The sequence below is a fragment of the Citrus clementina genome, unplaced genomic scaffold, assembly GCF_000493195.1.
Source record: "Citrus clementina cultivar Clemenules unplaced genomic scaffold, Citrus_clementina_v1.0 scaffold_9, whole genome shotgun sequence".
Taxonomy (NCBI): domain Eukaryota; kingdom Viridiplantae; phylum Streptophyta; class Magnoliopsida; order Sapindales; family Rutaceae; genus Citrus; species Citrus x clementina.
The window spans coordinates 727,944-749,567 of NW_006261964.1; the positions used below are offsets into that span (position 1 = coordinate 727,944).

A 21,624-nucleotide genomic window follows, 5' to 3' on the forward strand; every position below is an offset into this window, starting at 1 on the left:
ATCTGATAAGCAACCTCTCCTCACCCGCCATGCAAGAGCTTTAACTTGACTTTTTAACGATTGTTCAATGACATTCAAATTACAATCATAAATTAACAAATATTATTACAGATTAATCAAATAGAATAGGTCTTACTAAATTACAGCTGCTATAACTTACTATCTCGTATTAAAAAATCATACGGATCCCACTGCCTAATTACTACATTTTGTATGGGGTGTAAAATTACACCGCTTAGCAATTGCCCAAATACAATTCTCTAAATATCAAATAATGCGTCGCTCGTTATTGAAAGAGAAGCTTTTTTTTTCGTATCTCCCATGTGCAAAAAAACTAAGAAGGGGAGTTTGTCATTTGTCAATGTGGGGACAAAACCCACATGATATGGTCCCAGAATTCTCATGAGTGATATTGGCGTTTACGGCCAACCTTTTGAGCAGTGGAGGGGTTGGATATTCAAGACAAAAAGTATATGAAATAAATAAAATAAAATAAAATAAATTTTAGCCCATAAGTGGCACTTGGCAGCCCAGACAGACAGGACATGGAGCATATATTACAAAATCGACCTTCTTGAATCATTCATATGATTCGTTCGTCTCCCTCCCTCCCTCCCATCTACCCAAATGAAATCAAATTCCATTTACGATTTCAAGCAAATAACCGAAAGGCTTGGCTAAATCTAAACGAGAGTTTATTAGAAAGGATCGATATTCACTCAATAATAAGGCCCTTCCCTTTAACTGAATTTTGTATTCAACAATAATTTGATTATCATGCCAAGACAATATTGACCATAAAGTGCAATTTTCATCTATCGTAAATGGCTAAACATTCTAAGCATACACTACTATTAGTAATTGAATAGGACTTGAGAGCACTAAAAAGCCGATTCAAATTTACTTGAACCGATACAGGATCAGGATGTAGACATTTTTTTTTTTTTTTTTGGTATTTAATTAAGCATTCTCTAATACTGACCCATATGAATGAATTGAATGAATATATATCAGCACAATTAAGGTGAATTATTAATTTTTAATACTGATTCAAGCAAGACAAGGGAAATAAAAATTTTAAAAATATAAAAATAGAATTATTAAAAAAAAAAAAAAGAAAGAAAAGAGAAAAGAAAGAGAGAGAGAAATATGTATTCAACAAGAGGGATAAAAATGAAAATAAAAATAGAACATACACAAGGTCATTAACAAGAGTGTCACCATCAGGTGGTGGGAGGGGCGGCGGAGGAGCTGGAACTCGAGCCGCCGCCGACGGAGAGGAGCTCGGCGAGGGCAGTCATGGCACGCACCTGCATCTCGAGAGCAGCTATATAATCAGTTGCTTCTTCGAGGATAACCGGAAACGGCTGCTTACGGCAACCGGGAACCAACCGTCCAAGGACGCGAACTTTCCGTTGAACAGCCGGCAAACTCTTGGCTTTCAGCCTCAAAACGCTAAATCCCGCCTTCTTTGACCGGCCACTCCCGGTGGCCGCAGCTGCTGCCGAAGGAGCCGATACTCTATTCACCTTCTTATGTTTTCTAAACTTGAGCTTGAGTCTGTGAGTCAAAATGGCTCGGCTCCACCGGGTCCTCCCTTTGGCCGCCACGGCTAGCACGCGGTCAGCCGCCTCCCGGACGGCTCGCCCTCGGCGCGGAGCCGAAGGAGACGCGCCGTTGACGTGGTTTAAAGCTTGGATGAGTTTTGAGGAGTAGATTTGTTGCTGAGTTTCTGATTTCCATTGGGTTTGGTTTTGCTTGGACTCTTTTGATTGTGAGGCCTTCTTTTTCTTTTTCCTTTTAGAGCGATCAGAGTTCGTTACCGGATTCGATATCAGAGTTGACGACATCGTTTTGGTGGATAATATTCGGAAATATTCCAAGTGCAGACCTGCTGAGGAGAGAACAACCTATTAGAAATTGGATTTGAGAAAACGGAATTTTGAGAAATTTTTGGGAGAGAATATTATTACCTTTGAGAGAAATAAAAAAGGAGATCAGGAACGAAAACGGAACGGGGTGGGTGAAATGACGTCGTTTGGTTGAGTGGAGAGATAGATGGAGGACGAGAGGAGAGAGAGCTGGGAGGGGGATGATTATAAAGGAATCAAAAGACAGCACGCGTCATTTCCTTAAAACCACATTTTTTTTTTTCATTTTTTTTTTTGGCTTTTCAGTTTCGTGGAGACGTCGTGTCCGAGGCTCGAGTGGGTGTGCCGCTGGGGCGTGGTCGGTTGGTCCGTTTGGTTCTGGTGCGACTTTCTTTTGAGTGCTGAGTTGAGTCCCTTCATGTCTTTTACTGTTACTTGCCTTTATGATTTTATGATTTTATCTAATCAACAACCAAATCTTATACGTACAAGTAGCAATGACCGAATTGAAAGCTTATATTCTCAAGTGACATCCTAATTGATTTGCTCTCTCTCCCATGGTGAGAATGATTCGGAGTTTAATATATATATATATATATATATATTTAATTTGAGATAAAATGCAATGAAACTATAATAATTAAAAAAAAAAGTCAAATACAAAATTTATATCCTAACTTATATAACAAATATGCAATTCTCATGTACGAAGAACTCCAAAAAATAATTATAGAACTCAAAATAATTTACAATGATGCCACCTCCCATCACCAACCTGGTAAAGATAGGATTATTGTCAATTAATATGCCTCCTAAACACTCTTTACTAATTATGCTGTGATCTAGTAAGCTTAATCCTGTTTTAATGGCATTATCCTGTTTTAAGGGACACTTCAAGGACATTGGAAAAGGTTTAGCACTAAGAATGGTTCCCCTTAAGTAATTACCAAAATTTACCATAACAAAACTTACTAAGTTTTGATTCTTAGTAAGTTTATGGCAGTTAACGAACGCAAAAGGATCTTAAGACGAATGACGAAAAAAAAGTCTTGTACTCTTCTTACCGCCTACGAGAAAAATACAAAAGGCTGCTTCCGAAATTTTCATAATTGGAATATCCATTTTCTTTTTCTTTTTTTTCAACGCTGAAAAACTCATATTTGACCAAAATCATACCATCAACTTATTAATTTTCAAGATACAAGTCGCCTCGAACACACATATGGAAATTTCTACAACCGCTGTAACAATGCTGCTCTATACAGAATTCCAACGAATGCTTTACTATTTATCGGTTCATATTACTAGTAAAAAAGAAACAAGCCTTTCTTCTTGAGTAGTGAACCGGACCGGGTTTTTAGATCGACTGTTGTGGTGTTAGCCCACAACCACAAGCATAACAAAGCAATCGGACACATACAGATTCAGTCATTCAGACACCCATCCTCCCATGCTTCAAAATTCACAGAGAGAGAGAGAGGGAGAGGTTGGTTAATGGCGTGGCGATAACCGATTGGATGGGTGATGGGTCTATGGTGTTGGCATCCACTAATTGACTAGGCTTATGGGTCCCTGACTCACAAAAACATATTTGTTTATATTCCGTGCAATGATTATTGGAGAGGTGAAAGAAAAGATAAAATAAATAAATAAACAAAAGAGAAGTGCATGTGCAATGTGGGTTGTTCCTCTGGCACTTTTGCTATCTTCGGCTTTTGTTTTGTATTTGTTGGAGGAGATTTTCGAATTTTTCTCGCCTTTGTGAGGTGCGGTGGACAGTTATGCTCCACACTTCATGCTTATGGGTCCCCCACTTTACCTATTGGGTTTGATATTTATTCAATTATCCCTGTTGAATCATACTTATCAAGACGGAGATGGCTACCATTTAAGAAAACAAAATCAGGCTTCTCCACTAAGTAAAATTATTATCAAAACTAATCGTCATTGTGACACTTCCCAATAACAACTACTAACAAATAAACAATGCCCACTTGAACAAATTAAATCAATAATAATATGCGTCTCTGATTATACCAAACTAATCGTCAATAATAAACAAGCAGCCGCATGTATTTTTCAAATGTGAATTTGAGTAACGCAACACCGTTGTGCAGGAAAACAAAGCTATACGGCGTTGATGAGTGGTGGGCATTTTAGGTTTATTCAGAGAATTCTGAACTAATCATGACCCAAGATCCGAATTGAATAGGTATAGTTCGGTTATGTTTGTCAAGTTTTTATTTATTTATTTATTTTTTCGGGTGTAGTTCAATTTTGGAAGACACAAACCGAACCAAAAACGACAATGAATGTTGTTTTGCAGTAAAGCAGAGAAAGCATTTCTTTTTTCAACTGCAATAGCTCTATTTTGGAGCAAAACAATAGTATATCGATCTAATTTGCACTTTATACCGTGCAGGCATGGGAGACTTCACATGTTTCACAAAATAGTTTTTAGCTATTATTTAGGTCTAGACATAAAAGTTGAAGAACATAGGGATTGATGATCTGACTTTAGGATAATGAAAACAATGTTTAAATTCCGCTATGATTATGAATTCGTTAATATGTCTAGAATACTACCAATAATGATGAACCTAATCCTAATTCTCACCAAAAATCATGGTACCATGTGTGTGCCAATGCACATTGTGGCCATTATACAGGGAAACCATAAAATATTTTTTTGAAAATCTAAAAAAATACTACAAGGCATAATGATGTGCCAGAGAGCTTGCCGCCTTCCTATGGGACACAATTAAGCAGTGAGCACCAAAAAGGGAGAAAGCAATAAACGGGAGCAGAAGAGTGGTCTACTAATTGCATAAGGGTGGTAAATGGTGATTGAAGATGAGTTGAATTTGGCTCAATCAGTTATTTGCGAGTGAACATGTGAGCTGTGATATTAGTTTAAAGCCATTAGCAACCAAATCCAGTGAAATGACCAAATCTAAAGAAAGATTTGGTTGTGAATATTGGGGAGGTCTATAACAATAGCAACCAAAGTTTCATATGCATTACCATTCAAAGAACTAAACTAATCTTGTATAATGCAGATAAATCCAAGAGAAGAGGGAGAGAAAAAAAAAAAGAACCCGGGAGTCGAAATCAAGTCCATCCATTTTTCACGCCAGCTCCAGATCACAGTCATCCGGCCTTTATCTTTATGATCTCCCAAAATATATCAATCTGTACGCTGACTTGTGCAGAAAGAAGAAGAAGGAAAGGGAGGAAAAAAAAAAAAACTCAGTACTAAATCAAAGATTGTGAACAATAGCCTCTAAACAGTGTTAAAAAAAATGATACAGTGTTTATGTATTAGCCAATTTAGAGATAGCAACTTGCTGGCAAAATTATATGGCAGCAGTATAGTGTTTCATTAAAATGACTACATCCTCCCATCTAATAATGTCTCTTATTAGCAACGTAAAACAATTCTCTCAATGATTGGTTCATGCATTCATGTGCAATTAATATTGAAATATTCATACGTACTTCTATGAGCAAAATGAAAAGAATATATTAGTATTTGCAAAGTCAATTGCTCCAGCATGAGAGAGATATGTCCTGAAATCTGGTGACCTGTAATGTCTGTTTGTATCTAATCCAGTCCCAATAGTACAAGTTCTGACAGTTTCAAAGAAATTATTAAACAATGTAGATAGAGAAGAGCAAAATAAATACTAGAGAAATTTACAAGAAGATCCCCTGTGCTGTAATTAACATTGAATGAGGAAGCAAGCTCCAATAAAATATAAAATATATTAACTATTTTATATTTTAACTGTATTTAGGTCAGACATTAAAAATAATAATAAATCAAACTACATTTTAAATACCTCACAAGAAGAATATGTTATGAACCGGCCATGTGAGACAGAGTGCTTAGCATGCCTGTGAATTTTTGGACTAAATATCTGAAACTGCTGTAGGAAAAAAAAATGTCCAAAGGGAATTGATTTACTACAGTAATAGAGGTCAAAGTTCCGAGCCTATTAGGTCCTAAAAAATGCTAAAGAATAAAGATACAACACCAAATCATTCCATTTTCATTTGACACCAAAATTGGCCCTGCTCGTTGATTAAACCAGATTTTAGCTTAAAGACACTTGCTGATGGTAACACATCCGATGATTGCAACCCAAACCCTAAATTTCCCTTTAATTGTACTAAACCCTTGCCTTAAAGTAGAACTATCTCTCTGTAATTAAGAACTTTAACTCTTATTCAACAATTAGATATATCTTTTGTGGATTACACCAAATCTTTGCCTTTTAATACAGCTAGCTCTCAAGTAACACTATTATTCATAAACTAACAAAAGCTTATAGGATTACAGCACATCATAATTTGTTTTTAGTATAGGTCACCCAATCTGCACAAAACAAGATCCCTCTCTGTAATTTTTATTTAAAGCAAATGCATCATTAGTTTTTGCAAACCTCTTCATGCTAAAAGAGTTTCAGGCTTCTTTTTTGACCCACTAATGATTAATCTAACTGTCAAATTATTCTTCCCTGTCCCCTCATAACACCACTTTCAAACAAGGAGCCTATATAATCATGCTTGGTGTCTTAACCTGCAATTCATTCTCAATTCTTCTTCTCAACTCTCAACGAATCCAATTAAAAATATTATCATCTCGCTCCATTGTCTTTTTACCCTGATATAAAACTAGTTTGATAACTACATGAATAGAAACTGCGATAAGACAGGAATAAAGTGTCGAAAATCTCCTGATCTGATAGACCCCACTTGTGGTTGTTATAAGGCATTGCTTCTACCATTACCAAAAACCTTAACCATGAAGGCATGCTTACTTTTGGTTCCTTGACATTCACTTTTGACTAATTTACTTCTATTTTCTGTTTCATCATGAGTCAAGAGTCTCTGAACTATCACTTCGATTTCCTCTGTATAAATTATAACAATTCAAGATTCTGTGACCCCTAGCTTTCTAGACATCATTTCTATTGAATATTAGAAATATATAACCAAGTTACTACATAACCTCCGTACAGGTACACTTCTACACTAAAATTTTTTATACGCTATATTTCTACAAATTAACTGCTTCAATTGTTTGCATCAGGGTCACTCCCTGTGTTCAGACAACAATATCTGTTATCCCTCTTCCAGTTAAGGATGGGTTCAGATATGGGACTAGAAACCTGCAGCAAAAGGCTCTATTCCTGTTGTTGCTGGACTGAAAAAGGAAACCGGATACTTGAGAGTTGCTAACACCTAGGCATGGGTTTCAAGTCAGGCCCAATTCAGTCCACACTTATGAGCCTACTTCGTTGATCCATAAAGATAATTAGCATATTCGGAGAAGATCATGCTTAGCTACAAGAATGTCAAACAAGACCATAACACTGAGGGAACCAATTGTTATGGCTCACTAGTGATACTACGAATGACACTCGGTAATATGAATCTGTCAATGACAATTTGTAGTGGGATAAATCAAGCGCAGACTACAAACACTTTGGAGACCTATAACTAGAACAAAAGATTAAGAAACATTGTTGCAACACTGAAGAGCAATGAATGACGTTCTGAACTGGGACATCACCGTATAAGTGGAAAAGAATTCAACATTATCATTCCTTGATCAGCAAAAGAGATGTGATAAGCATTATAGCCACTTATTTTTGAAGTACTCAGCAATCCAATTGCATGCATTCACTCCATAACAGGGGACCTCAGAAATAACATGAAATGGCCCCTCCGTTTACCATCCACAGACAATTAAAATAGATGCACAGAGAATTGTTCTTCCTCATGTATTACTGTTAGCATCCACCGGTTGTCTTACAAGAGTTCATTAAAGTTCACATTTGTTGAATAAAATGAGAGTCATCACCATTTCTATGCTAGTAATAAAACAATTATATGATCAAAATATCTGCCAAAATGATATGAGTGTACATTTAACCATCCAATCTTTGTCTGAGTCATTCAAAATAAAGAGGATTAGTATTTTAGAGAGTCTATTATCAAACACTTAAAACTCAAACATATAAAACCAGATTTACACATTCACACTTAAATATATATTCAACATAAAGCGCAAAATGGCGAAGTATTACCTCATAAGTAAACGATCAAGTAGGCGGAGGTCCAATGAAAGCGCGTTGAGGCTCCGAATTAAAGAACAAAATCACCGATACAGCAAGAATACAAACCACGAAACATGCAAACACAATACGATGCTTCATCGAAACAAGTTCTACGACGCCATCTCTCTCTTGAGGAATTGCGAAGAAGTCGTCAACGGCGATCTTAATCAACGAATCCAGAAGCTTCTTGTTCTTGGTATTAACATCGGCCGAGTTCAAAACTTGTAATCGAGCTTCTGTGAGAAGATTCGCGAGTACATCCGCCTCCACGGATCCGATTGTTGCGCAGTTTGATACAATGAATTGATGACAATCGACTGAGAGATCCTTGACGTCACTTTTGTTGACAGAGATTGTGGAAGATGGAGTGAGATCAGACAGATTCAACGGTTCTGGTGAACCGGAGAGTGATGGATTCGAAAAGTTCTAAAAGTGTGTGACAAATTCAGTTACGATCAGATCATATTAAAAATTAAATTTAAATTAAATCAAATTTTCAAGCAAATAATATTGGAACCTCGGACACCGTAGGAAGATCGGGCAGCTCCTTGAGGAATTTTTCCGGCGAGGAATCTTCAGAAGCGGTCTTAAACGCAGCGTTTAAGCTCTTCTGAAGAATCTGTGTCGGACAGGAGATGTCAAAAATAGTGAGAAATTGAATTTGAATGCGAGATTTTGGGATTGAACAGTGATTACCTTTTGAGATTTCTTCAGCGGAGTCTCTTTGGATCTGCGATTCGAGACATCGGACGGTCGAGATTGCTCCTTCTGTGGAGTTTGAAAGTCTTTCATCTTTCTGGTTCTTTGAATTTGGCGGGAGAGTTTGAGGATTTATTATTATTATTACTTTTTCACAAAATGTAGTTCGTGAAATGAGAGCGGGTACAGGACTACAGAAGTGACTAAATTGAGAGCGGATACAGAAGTGAGTAAATTGATAAATTATATCGGTTTTATTAAATTATTAGTATTTATTATATGGTAAAATTTATCTGACAAATTAATTATAATGATAGACGTATTAATTATATTGAATTTTTATTTCGGCTGAACCGAGTTCGAATGAGGATATAGAAAGCCCAATCCCTACTTTTTAAAAAAATGTAAAAAAATATATATTTACTAACTTTGGGTAATATTTTATATTGAATTATTAGAAATTTATTATTATAGTATATGAGGTAATGTGAGATTTGAAAGGTCTTGGTAAGACTGATCTGATCATTAACCAGTAGAGCAACGTCTTGGTCTCCCTTCACACCATTAATTGCCTTGGCATATATAAAATATTAATATGAATTATCATTTATTTAAAAAAATAAATCTAGATTATCAACTGTAGAATAGTGAAATAATAAATATAAAAAATCAAATAATTCTTAACATTTTTTAGTAGATATAAAGCTAACCAAAAAAAAAAAAAAAAGGGGGAGAGAGAGAGAGATAAATCATCCCATGTATATTCATTGCCTAAGAGGAGTATATAGAGAAAAAAATTTGGCGCATCTAATAAAAACTGTTATTTATCCGTTTAATTCTTACATACATGTATTTAATAGTTTATAATTGTTCGAGAGATACATGTGTCAAAAACCAGAGTTTGCTGATGTACTGAAAATACTCAACACTTTTTCTATTATTTTTATATTCATTAAATTATAATATAAAAAATAGAAGGGCGGGTAGCACCCGAATTAATTTTTTAATCCCATACCTTCCACAAAATTTACCAAATAAATATAAAATGCTTGATACCTATGCAAACTTATAATAAGATTTCATACTTATCCATTCACAATTATAATTGTCTATTAAATATCTTCATTTGTCTTTTTTTATTTTAATTTTGTGATTAATTATTTGATTGTGCAATAAATAATGTAGGTCCTTATATAGTGATGCTCTTTTCTCTCTTTTTTTTTTCTTTTAAATTTTTATTTACCACTTAGCTAATTGACCGTAGAATTTGACGTGAAATTTGTTTATGGATGGTTAATTCACTTGGTTTGTACGAAAAAGGGATCATATAATTATTGTTGGGTAAAAATATATCTGTTTTAATTTTACTTTTTTAGCATGCACCGGCATCACCCAATACAAAACCGTGGCTCAAATGGGAAACCTACATATCATCCATGATTAATTGCACACCACCTTATAAATTATCAATATTAATTAATTATAATTACTTCCTCGGTGGCCGTATCCCTCTTCCAATAATGCTACAACATTGTGATGCCTCCACTTCACCACTGAATCTTTTTAGTGCTCAAGAATTTTAGTTCATTTCACCAGTAACTCAAATCGTCTATAAATTGACCTTGCCTTCCATCATTATTCTTCACATTTAATCGCTGCAATATAATTGGTATGTTCCATAAAACCCTATCTAGCTAGCTCGCTAGTTTCATTATTTCTGCTTTTTTAAAATTATATTCGTATTAATTTAGTCGCTGTCTCCTTAACAGGATATATATATAATTATATATAATGAAGAAGTTGCTTGTGCTCTTCGTTGCCATCTCGCTGATACTGGGAAGCCTGCAGCAGCAGGCTGATGCAAGGATGCTTGCCAATGAGGACAAGCGCAAGCTGGTGACTGATCAGCATCAGCTCGGGGGCGAGCCCAGCAACTTAGTTCCAAAGGCCAATTACAATGGTGCTAAAGACGCAGCGTATTCAGCTAAAACTGACAGCAGTGATTCAAATGATGATGATGATGATACAAACCAGAGTTATGGTAAATATGGAAACGCAAACGGATCAACTCCTGGGAGTCACCATTATTTTCCCAAAGACCAGAACCCCAGCAAAAACTAATTAAGCTTATCAATTGTATTGATGGAGCTTAGTTCATTATTATATACATATATATATACTAATGGTGTGGCTTTTTGATATTCTGTTCTGTCACTATATATATACGGGTTAAGGTCTTGAATATGTATTAATTTTCCTTGGTTAATGTACTGCTTGGCCTGTGCTGCATGTACCAAAATACTGTATGATTAAATAAAGAGAGCATGAATTAATCCATATATACCACCACTGGCGTGGTTTCTGCTTATATATATAATACATACACGGACTGAGACGTACATGCAGGCATCATCATTATTGGTGGATATAATTTAATTTATGCAATATATAATATAATTATCAAGCGATGAATTTAAATTTAAGTTTATGATTCGTTTCAAGAACCTGAAGTTGAGGTTTATTAACAAAATCAAAGAAATTAGCCCAGGTATTCATGCAACCCTAGCTATATTGTACGTTACTCAATTTCTACGACTTTACGATATGCATCAATTTTCGATCGCCATAAATTAATTTTCATCGATCATTCATAATTTCGTTAAGCAAATTAACCAGAAAGTGCTATAAGTTTCAATCATTGATCAGTGAGACTCGCTCGGGCATTGCAGGAGCATTAATCTAATCTGTAGTGATAAACGCCTTTGATTATATTAGATAATTAAGTTTATGCAATTCTACTCAGCTTTGCATAGCTGAGTAATTATTATATATATATATATATATATATATATATATATCTTTATATTGTTTTAATATTCATACTAGGATAATACTAGTAAAAATAACAGTCTCATTCCGTTAAAAGAACAGCCGAATTGTCAAGTTGAATGCAAATTATTAGTTGTAAGATTATGATTATACAAGTTTTTAATTAAGCACTATCTGCCAACACTCTCGTGAGTTTTAATTAGTTAATTAAACACTATCGAGAATGGCTATTAGATCACATTATTTGCAATAAAATTAATTCTATGTATTTTACTTTTTCTGATTTTAATTCATTTATTTGAAAAATCAACCAAAACCAAACTGAGATCGATCAACTTTGATGAATTTTCTCAACTAATATTCCCAAATCGAAACGGTTTAACTTGATTCAGTTTGGTTAAATTTCTCACCTGGCTTGATTCGACGTTAGTTTCCTTTGAGTAAATAAGTTTCTGATTAAATTCACAAAAGAAAAGGGGGAAAAAAATATCGAGATTTGTACGTTTGCTGCTAATCTGTTTGTTTTTATTTTTTTCTGCTGCCACTTACTGGCCTGTAGTATATATATATGCCATATGTGGAAGCTAAATTAAAAGTCCATGACATAGAATTTTGGTCGTCTGAACTATAACCCCGGCCACGTTATATATGCTCACAATGTCACATCATAAAATTTTAAACTACAAAAAACGAATGCTTATTATGATAAATTCCGATGCCCAAATAGATTAAATAGTTAAGGTTAATTTAAAGTCTAGACCTCTTCAGTCATAATAACAAACTCGATGAATATATAAGCCCACTGTGTTGATTAATATTTAAGACAGTACATACTAATACATACATAACTAGTCTTTTTTTTAGCAATAAATGGTATTGGGATATTATCATTTTATCATCTAATGTTTTATAACATATCTTTTTATTACCAAAATTTTCCGACAATTACTTTTTTTTTTCACTTAATATTTCAGTTTTTATCATTTTACTACTAAACTATTAAGGTTAACAAAAATTTTTACAAAAATGATAGTAAAAGTTTATTTTGCCCATAAAATGTGTAGGCGTAATTTAACCATCTAAATTAAAAAAATACAAAATTAATTATAAACAAAGAAATAATAATTTTATCAATTGATTATTCTATACATCTAAAATAATTAACTGATAAAATAGCAAATATTATACCTTGTGAAATTTTCAAAATATTAAATATATTGAATTTCATAAAATACTCTTTTGACATATGTAATTTATTAACGTAATTAACGGCTTGGTAGTAAAATGATAAAAAATTAAAACATTAAATAAAAAAATAATTGTCAAAAAAATTGAATGATAAAGTGATATGTCAGGAAATATTAAATGGTCAAATGATAATATTTCAATGATATTTAATCATAATGGAGTGGGAAAACATTACAATAAGTGGGCAAAATATTACAATAACTAACATAAAATGTTATCTAGGAATACCAATGTATATACATACATACATAGAATTTCAGTAAGTAAAATATAGTCAGTGATGCTATATGCATTCCAACGGAGGGAGCTTGTCGTATAAATTTTTTTTTTTTATATCTCCCTTCCACTTTATTTATTTATTGAAGACTTGAACTGAAATTTTGATGCATTAAATGTACCAATATACAGTTAAGAAGCAGCTTGCACTTTATATTTAAAAATTAAAATAGAGCCGGCCTTGTAGCACTCTTTCTGAAGACCTAGCTGGCCTTCAGGCCTTGCTTTGATAGTTTAATTCGGATTTATAATTTTTTTTTTCAAATTCCTTTTCTTTCTTTTTTTCCCGAATGAAAATTCTGATTTTACGAGCTGTATTTGATTTATTGTTGAATTCCGTTTTAAGTGAAATTAATAATAATAATAATAATATCTTATTTCAATTAACTGTCCGCATCGTAGTCACAAGAATTACGCGCGACGTCCGTAGTTAACCTTTAATTAAATGTTCCACAGATGTTATCTATAAAATGCAAACGCAAAACCCATCATCATCATCAACCCACGTTTACGGACTCCTTGAAACGGCCCGGGGGGGGGGGGGGGGGGCACATCTCAAGTTTGTGCGTGAATCTAACCCCATCACAGCCGTCCGCTTTCCCGCTCTCATCCGATGGTGTTAGATTCACGCACAAACTCGCGATCTGTCCATCGATATACACCCAATCTCTCCTCCATCTCTCGCGCCAGAACTCCAGTTACTTTTTCGATTTTCCCTCTCTTTGTCCTGCCACAAAAATTACGTACAAATTAAAAACTCAAAAGCAAGAAAGAGGGAGGGAGGGTGGGGGAGAGAGAGAGAGAGAGGACTGATCAGATCGGATGGCTGAGGATATCGGAGATGGATCTACGGCTGAGATGGACGATTACGAGACATTGATGTCGACGACCGACGCGGAGTTACTCAAAACGGCGTGGCGTAACGAGAAAGCGGCGCCGGAGATTCTTCAGTTTCAGGCTCCGTTGGTTAAGAGAGCCAAAGAGCAGATCCAATTAATGGTATTTTAACCAAAAAATTTTCAAAACCCTAAGTCCATTGTCATTTCTTTTTATTTTTAATTTTCAGTTTCGTGATATTCGAAGTAGCAGACTGGCAATGAAACAGTTGATAGGAAACAACAGACTGAACTTTTATTTGTTTTATATTTGAAGCTAACTTTAGGATTTTATTTAAAAACTGTAACCGGAAAGCCAGAGTATAAAGTAGAATACGAGCACACCTTACTATTAGGAATGTTTTATTTATTTATTTTTTTTTTTGCATTAGATTGAAATTAAACTGCACTTTAATTTGTAATAATTTTATTATTGAATACAAATTTGATGCTTGAATAGGAAGAGACTGTGGAGGAATATGAAGAAAGTGGAATGGATCCTCTTACTGTATCATTATACCAGATGGATTTGGACAGGGCTCAGTTTTTGCTGAGATCCTATCTACGGGTTCGGCTTCAGAAGGTAGCCACTAGCTCGTTTGTGTTGTTGGAAGTTTAAATTAACCCATCGGTTTTATTCTATGGGAGGAGGACTTACTACAATTTCTTCTAATAAAATGCGTAGATTACATTTTATGCTTATGTTTCTGAAGTAGTTGTATGTCACAGCTAGAGAAATATATGTTCTATATTTGGAAAAACGAGAGTTTATGGAGCCGGCTTTCTGACCCAGAGAAAATGTTTGTCCAAAGGTGAATCATCTATGTGCCTTGTGTTTGTGTTGTTAAAAATGAATATAGTACATGATATTTGTTAGCTTGTTATGTTTTGACTTTTGATTGTATGAAGACAGGTGTATTGATGATATGGAAAAGCATCTTGAAGAGACTGTGCTCTCGAAGTTGCCAGATAATTATCAATCTGTGAGAAGGCAATCTGTAATAAGCGAAGAGGATGACATGGGTAATCGGTTACATTTATGACATTTAAATTACAAATACTTATATTTATCTTCTTAAGCATTACATTGTTATGTCTTTTCTCGGTTTCTTTCTACCTTTCGTGCATATTATGTCTCTATTTTTGCAGAATGCTGGACCTGTATTTGCTGAACTTCTATGGCTCTGCAAAATGTGAATGAAGTTACTCTTTTACACATTACTTATTCAAAAGTGTTAAGTCATAATCTTTTGTGCAATCTTCAACACGGGCACATTCAAAATATTATAATGGCCAGACCGTCTGTTATTTTCTTAAGTTTTAAATTGATGCTACTTATTACTATTTGGACAGAATCAGAGCAAAACTGTTTCTGCTTCTTAAGAGCTATATGCATTATTTTATGGGATTGTTTTACTGATTTCTCTGAGATTTGGTTTCTATGACTAGGTTTAAGAAATGGTTAACTCCTTTTTTCCTTTTCCTTTTTGATTCTCTATTTTTCTTGTGCTTGAGAAATATGTGGGTGTTGTTTACTTGCATTGTGCTTTGGCCTTTGTCGACTCATATCTAAAATCTTGTCCTCTGGCACAACTTTGCAACTTAGGATTAATTAATTTATGCTCTGTAAATACTAATTACAATTATTTTTTGTATTAATTGTAGTGCCGGAGCCACAATTGGACACGTTCATAGCCTGCAAAGCCAGGAATAGATTTGTGTCTCTCCGGCTTGCTGACAGGTTATAAGCTGTTCTTGCATTTGCTTTGTGATCTTAAATAACAATCATCTAATTGATTTGCATTTTCCTTGGTTCAGTGAAAGGCCCTTGGAGATGGAACGTCATGATGTATCCTTTGTGCTTTATAAAGTAATAGAGGATAAAATTGGTGCTGACATTGACTTGGTCTGAAGAGCCTGCAATCTGTTTGATCATACTCTGTTTTGCGAAAACCATGCAAGCAGTCCTCGTAGCTTATACTAGCTAATTAGAAACTCCCTTCGGACGATTCTCGTATTAGAAAATCATGAAATGAATGTGTTTGGCACTCACTATAACAAAGTCAGAGCAGTTAGCTTATCTCATTCTCAAGAAAATCACAAATGTTTCTCGACCTCAACTTGGTTCTGCATCTTCTACACAGGTGGGGATTTTACAAGCCCAATGTGTCGTGATTCTATAGATTTATTCAGTCTTCAGAAATTTAGAGCTGACTTTATTTATGTAGAATGATTTTGAACTCTCATTTTCAATTATTGGCGACCATACTTAAGCTGGCAATTGTGGGTTGGCTCGTTATTAATAGTGCAATATTTGTTTAAATTGATTCGTGTTTAATGGGTGGCAAAAATTTGACCTGTTTAATAATCTTGCCATTCTAGATCAATTCAAATCTGTTGTTACGTTTATGTTGAGAGATTATAAAATAAATTTGAATTGTTGTCTTCATGATATCATTCACATACAAATTTGTTCTGGAATATTCAATAATTGAATGCAGAGAAGAGAATATAAATACCAAATGTCTGGAGCACCCAGCAAATTGATTCTCACTTGGGGAGAATTTAATTCTTAAACAATCCCAGGTCGTCCCGTTAAAGATAGCTGCGTTGTCTGATCTGGAATATTCTCGACATTACGTCAGAGGAAGAAAATTAAAGAAGCAAAAATTGGTCGTCTGTACCTTCTATTTTAAATTTTGTATCATTTTCGGCACATTTGCATATCATTATTAATTATTATTCGAGCTCACGACGACACTACCTAGCATTTGTGTCATACATTCCGCTTAAACAAACAAAATGAACTTATAATGACCTAATAAATTAATTATTCCATAAATAAATTTCCTTTTTTTTTCCCCAAGCAAAATTGAGCAGCACATAAAAATCGAGAGGAAAATTCAAAACATTCAAAGCAGTTGACTATCAGGCAACAGTATCAACGGCCAAAATCTTGAGCAAGCCATCGAAAGAAACGCCATCAGTCTCATCCCCGCCGCCCAATCTAATCATGGCCTTGATATCGTCATCAGTAGCAGCAAAACCAGCGCACTTCATGTAACTCTTCAAATCATCGTGGCTCAATCTCCCATCACCGTCCTTATCCATGACCTTAAACACATCCTCCATTAGCCCACCTCCACCGTTAGATTTAGATTTTGAGTTCGCTTTTCCGTATTCAAGATCGAGAACACGTTCAAACTCATCGTACTCAACGTAACCGTCCTTGTTAAAATCCGCAACGGATATCATGGTGCCAATAACATCGTCATCGTCTTCAGAGGCGCGGCGTCCTGCGTAAAACGCTCGTAAATCGTCGCGGCTTATCTTCCCGTCGCGGTCGGCGTCGATGACGTCGAATGCTGGCTTGAGACGCGACGGCTTCGCCGCGTCACGTGGCCTCAGGGCGGTACCGGTCGGGCACATTTTGTATGTGGTTGTGTTGTGTGTTTATTTTTCTCAAGGGAAGAGATAATACAAATTTACAAAAGAAAGACAAATTTTGAGGGATCAGGGGAAGTGGTTGTTGTGGTTTATTGCCAATTTTTTAGGAAGCTGAAGAGCTGAATTTTGGTTATATATAGGCGCGAGCGGTGAGGCGCGGCCGCGTGTGGGCTCGTTCCTGCCTTTCGGGGCACGTATATTTTGGAGTAATATCATCTGGGCCCCCTTAGGATTTGAGTTTTATTAAGTAATGTGAGAAATAATTTGTTCGATGTTATCAAATACATCTGGATCTCTCTTACTACATATATTAATATTTAATATTATACTATAATTAAATTACTAAATTTTGAGCATCAAAGTTTTATATTATATAACTCGATATTAATGGGTATTCGTGTATTTTGGTCAAGTCAGGTGATAAAATACTATTTTTTATTTTAAAATGAAATTAATTTAAGTTTCTTTAAAAGAATAATTTTTTTTTGATAAAGAATTTTATATATAAGATAGTAAGATACATATCGACTTTATTATTCTAGATTTAAAATCTATAATCAATAAATTCTCTGACCATGCTATAATTATTTCAAATTGCTAGATTGTTTGTAATATCAGTAGATAGTAATATAATTTTAAAATTAAAAAAAAAATCATATAGACGTGTTCACATAACTAAAATGTCATGCTCTTATTTTAGAGTTTATATAAAACTATAGGGAGACAAATGTTATTATTGTAAACATGAGTTGCATTAATTGGTAATTGGTTGACTAGATTTTCTCTTTGACGGGTGGGATGGGTTTTCGTTGATGATACGTAGGTGGTGACGTAATTGGTCCAAGAGGTCGGCGCGGGGCATGGACCTGCGGGATTCGAATCGCCTTGAAATTATTGGTACTTGTTTTAACTTTTTAGTATGTGGTTTATATAAACGGAGAGGAGGAAAAAGAAGGGAGTGTGATTCAGACTGCGCAGAGCGAGGACTTGACCGGTAGGGGTGTTTAAAATTCAATTTGATCCGTTCAATTTATCTAATTTATAGAAATTTGATTTGTTTAAATATGATTTGTAGATTGATAGATTAGATTGAATTGAAAATTTAATAATATGTAATCGATGTATTGAATATGAATCTATTTTTATAAATTCGTAAAATCTGCGAATCCGAAAAAAATAAAAAGTATTTATTTAATTAAAAATAAAACTTATAAACATGGCATTAGTACTTACTAGTAAATAAATAAGTTAAAATATAGTTACATTAACACTAAATTATATCTTATCTGATAATAATAAAAAATAATTAATTAAATAAATATAGCTTCTTAAATAGTTAATTTTCATATATTAATCTAAACAAATGAGATTTTTTTCTTTTTAATGTGTTATATTTTGAAACTTTAAATGTATTTTTTTTGTTTTATTTAAATAATTTATTTATTTAAATCTTATTTAATTTTAAATTTGATCGGTAGTAAAATTATTTTTATATTAAATTTTTTTATTTAGTTAGTTCGTGCATTAGACATAATTAAAAATTTTTAGTCTGTAAACCAATCTGCAAAATAGTAGATTGAATATGAATTGGGTCAAATCCTTATCCAATTCGTAGAAGTATGAATTGAATTTGTATTAAATTTCATCAATCCGTGGATTGGATTGGATTAAAAATTTATAATCTGCAAAATCGTGGATCGGATACGGATTGATATCCAATCCGTAAAATTCGATCCGCGAACACCCCTACAGACCGGTAAGTTTTGTTGGTTTGTTTATTAGTTTTGCTTTTAGAAAGTTGAGTGATGGTAACGAAACTCCTCCAACTTAACTAAAACGACTTTGTGGAAAACAACGTTCGAACTCATAAATGGCGACACTGTTACGCATGGGTGGCTTTAAGTATAGGCGAACAAGGCGCTCGCCTAAGGCCTCAGTTTTTTGGTATTAATAATAATTCTCTAGTTAATAAAATCTTTTAAAAAAAATTATATGTGTGGTAGAAAAGCCTATTAGACATATCTCTAATTAATAATTATCCTATAATTATTAATAATTATTTTTTATAAAAAAAACCTATAATTGGTTATCTTATTGTTAAATAGATATGATTAATAATATTCTCTAACCATTAATTTATTCATTATTAGTTTTTCTAATAAAAATAAGTAAAATTTTTTATCTTTTCAACTTCTTAAAAAAGCTCAATTATTCAACATTGGAATCTTTGACTTTGAGTATTCCTTTTAATTTCTACTAAAAATCTTATAATCTAGAAAATTATAGATGAAAAATTTCTTGTTCTCTTCTCGACAATGAAGATTATTACATGCATTAATTCATTCAAAAAAGAAAGAGAAAATTAGTTACTTGAAATACAAAGTCCATATCCATTATCTAACCATCAATTCATGATTTTAACTTTTTATGTGCTACCATTCTAAATATTCTATTTGAAAATAGTATTGTTCTCATTTATTCGTTTGCTTCTTTTTGTATAATTTATAATGGTAAATTTTAGATTTTGTTTTTGAAAATTTTTAGAATCTTTTTGATTATTTGTTGAAATTTAAGAATTAAAACTGAAATGGATTTTCAGTTCTTTATTGTTTCATTGAGTATTGAAATTATTAAATAAAAAGAGGCCTCATAAAAAAAAGAAAAAGTTTGCCTAAGGCCCCTAATACTGTAAAGCCGACCTTGCTGTTACGCAGTGTTGCTTGCTAAATTTTGAACGTGTCTATATTTAGGTGAAACGTGAATAAGTTTAAATGTGTATCTCTAAATAATATGTTTTTTTCAATATTTAAATTCAAGTGTTGAGTTATTTTTTTCTTATAAAAAAATTTATTTATTGTTTTAAAAGAAAACATCTAAAATATGATCTTCTAACATATATACTTTTATAAATATAATGAATACTTATATTTATTTATTAAACACTCGACAAGTTATAAATAAATTATTTTATTAAAAAAATTATAACATGTACCTTACAAAGTTTGATATATATATATATATATATAACACATGTATTTTTTGACGTTAATATATGATATTTATAATGATTTTGTTATACATATGATTTTTTTTTGTTAATTATGTAAGCCAACCAATAATTGTTTAATCATTTGGATTAACATTAATGTGTTAAATAATATTCAAAATCTATTGTAAAAATAGTAATTGTCAAAATAAAGGTATAGACCAGTTATAATACGCAGTCACCTAAAGTCCTATTATGTTTAAAATTTTCGTTCACATTAAAAAAAAAAAGAAAATAATAGTTGAATATCCTACCTGGCAAAGACAAGGGAAGCTGATAAATAAAATAAAATAAATTTATATTGCAAAGGTATTTATAAGAGAGAATATTAAAATTTCATTGCAACGTTTTTTGCCAGTTAAATAAAAGATAAAATATTTAATTTTTTTCTATTCAAACCTAATATATCTTATAATCATATATAAGTTATAAAAAATAAATAAGCTAAAAATACTAAGTATTTAAAAATAATTAAAATTCAAACTTCAGAAAAAAAAAAAAAATTAACTAGTGTGATTTTAGTGGGCAGTTTCCATAAAAGTCGTTCCTTTGACTACTCAGAAAAATTGTTAGACCAATTCTAAGAAAATGAATCCAATCATCTACTCTACTGAGTATATTACTAGTTATGCATGATATATGCATCCATTTATTATGTTTACTTTTATCAACGATTAATCTTTGAAAAAATAAAGCCCAAAGGCAACATGAGTAAAAAATTTGAATCCAAATCTCAAAATACTTTTAAATTCTGAGGATGATGAGTAATGGACTGAAGATTTATCTTAGTTCCTTAATCACAAAGAATTACAAACTCGTGTTATGTTAGTTGCTTTGTCAAAAACTTGTGTAGTGGCATAGTTAACATATAATCCAATTACCATAGCAACTGCTGCTCTGCTCTGGTTTGGTGGTGAAGATTGAAACCATTAAAAAAGGTTTAATGAAGGTGGGGGGAGGCAAAAAAATCAACGATCATGGTGAGGAGGGCCTCTCAACCATTTATAAGATGTTATAATTTTTTCAACCGATATTGTAAATGTAATTTTATTCTTCCAACTTTAGAATTGGATTCCTACGAATGAGTATGAAGTATCTTTTTAGTATAGATCATAATCTCATCCACCAACTTGCTTCATACTAATTGTGTGAAAAAAGATAAACATATATTGGGCTTCATTGAGATTTGCTAGCTCCGACAATAAAAG

At 33.2% G+C, this 21,624-nt stretch overlaps 4 protein-coding genes across 5 annotated transcripts; 1 reads left to right on the forward strand and 3 right to left on the reverse strand.

Moving 5' to 3' along the window:
• Positions 1-1,164: 1,164 nt before the first annotated feature.
• LOC18031671 (transcription factor bHLH147) lies at positions 1,165-2,137 on the reverse strand. Its single transcript, XM_024189949.1, has 2 exons — positions 1,974-2,137; positions 1,165-1,891 (listed from the first exon to the last, which is right to left on the reverse strand). Exon 2 carries the CDS (start codon positions 1,848-1,850, stop codon positions 1,224-1,226), a length of 627 nt encoding a protein of 208 aa, XP_024045717.1. The 5' UTR covers positions 1,851-1,891; positions 1,974-2,137; the 3' UTR covers positions 1,165-1,223.
• Positions 2,138-4,760: 2,623 nt separating this feature from the next.
• LOC18031611 (protein SINE3) lies at positions 4,761-8,907 on the reverse strand. 2 transcript variants are annotated; one of them, XM_006419299.2, is made up of 4 exons: positions 8,693-8,907; positions 8,514-8,615; positions 7,967-8,422; positions 4,761-5,070 (listed from the first exon to the last, which is right to left on the reverse strand). In XM_006419299.2, exons 1-3 carry the CDS (start codon positions 8,786-8,788, stop codon positions 7,982-7,984), a joined length of 639 nt encoding a protein of 212 aa, XP_006419362.1. In that variant the 5' UTR covers positions 8,789-8,907; the 3' UTR covers positions 4,761-5,070; positions 7,967-7,981. The 2 variants fall into 2 exon arrangements, with proteins under 2 accessions (XP_006419362.1, XP_024044818.1); XM_024189050.1 differs by having other exon boundaries at positions 4,761-5,074.
• A 4,933-nt stretch (positions 8,908-13,840) lies between these two features.
• On the forward strand, positions 13,841-16,308 carry LOC18031212 (DNA replication complex GINS protein SLD5). Its single transcript, XM_006419300.2, has 6 exons — positions 13,841-14,047; positions 14,384-14,506; positions 14,653-14,735; positions 14,837-14,946; positions 15,589-15,664; positions 15,742-16,308. Exons 1-6 carry the CDS (start codon positions 13,871-13,873, stop codon positions 15,833-15,835), a joined length of 663 nt encoding a protein of 220 aa, XP_006419363.1. The 5' UTR covers positions 13,841-13,870; the 3' UTR covers positions 15,836-16,308.
• Positions 16,309-16,630: 322 nt separating this feature from the next.
• On the reverse strand, positions 16,631-17,493 carry LOC18031882 (calmodulin). The gene has a single exon (XM_006419301.2). It carries the CDS (start codon positions 17,350-17,352, stop codon positions 16,852-16,854), a length of 501 nt encoding a protein of 166 aa, XP_006419364.1. The 5' UTR covers positions 17,353-17,493; the 3' UTR covers positions 16,631-16,851.
• Positions 17,494-21,624: the final 4,131 nt, after the last annotated feature.

Excerpts from the sequence above, each read along its gene's own strand:
- LOC18031671 (XM_024189949.1), bottom strand. The coding sequence starts at position 1,850 with ATGTCGTCAACTCTGATATCGAATCCGGTAACGAACTCTGATCGCTCT.
- LOC18031611 (XM_006419299.2), bottom strand. The coding sequence starts at position 8,788 with ATGAAAGACTTTCAAACTCCACAGAAGGAGCAATCTCGACCGTCCGAT. Across the intron at positions 8,616-8,692 it reads CGCTGAAGAAATCTCAAAAG|ATTCTTCAGAAGAGCTTAAA; the intron begins GTAATCACTGTT and ends TGTCCGACACAG. Across the intron at positions 8,423-8,513 it reads ATCTTCCTACGGTGTCCGAG|AACTTTTCGAATCCATCACT; the intron begins GTTCCAATATTA and ends ACACACTTTTAG.
- LOC18031212 (XM_006419300.2), top strand. The coding sequence starts at position 13,871 with ATGGCTGAGGATATCGGAGATGGATCTACGGCTGAGATGGACGATTAC. Across the intron at positions 14,048-14,383 it reads AAGAGCAGATCCAATTAATG|GAAGAGACTGTGGAGGAATA; the intron begins GTATTTTAACCA and ends ATGCTTGAATAG. Across the intron at positions 15,665-15,741 it reads TCTCTCCGGCTTGCTGACAG|TGAAAGGCCCTTGGAGATGG; the intron begins GTTATAAGCTGT and ends TCCTTGGTTCAG.
- LOC18031882 (XM_006419301.2), bottom strand. The coding sequence starts at position 17,352 with ATGTGCCCGACCGGTACCGCCCTGAGGCCACGTGACGCGGCGAAGCCG.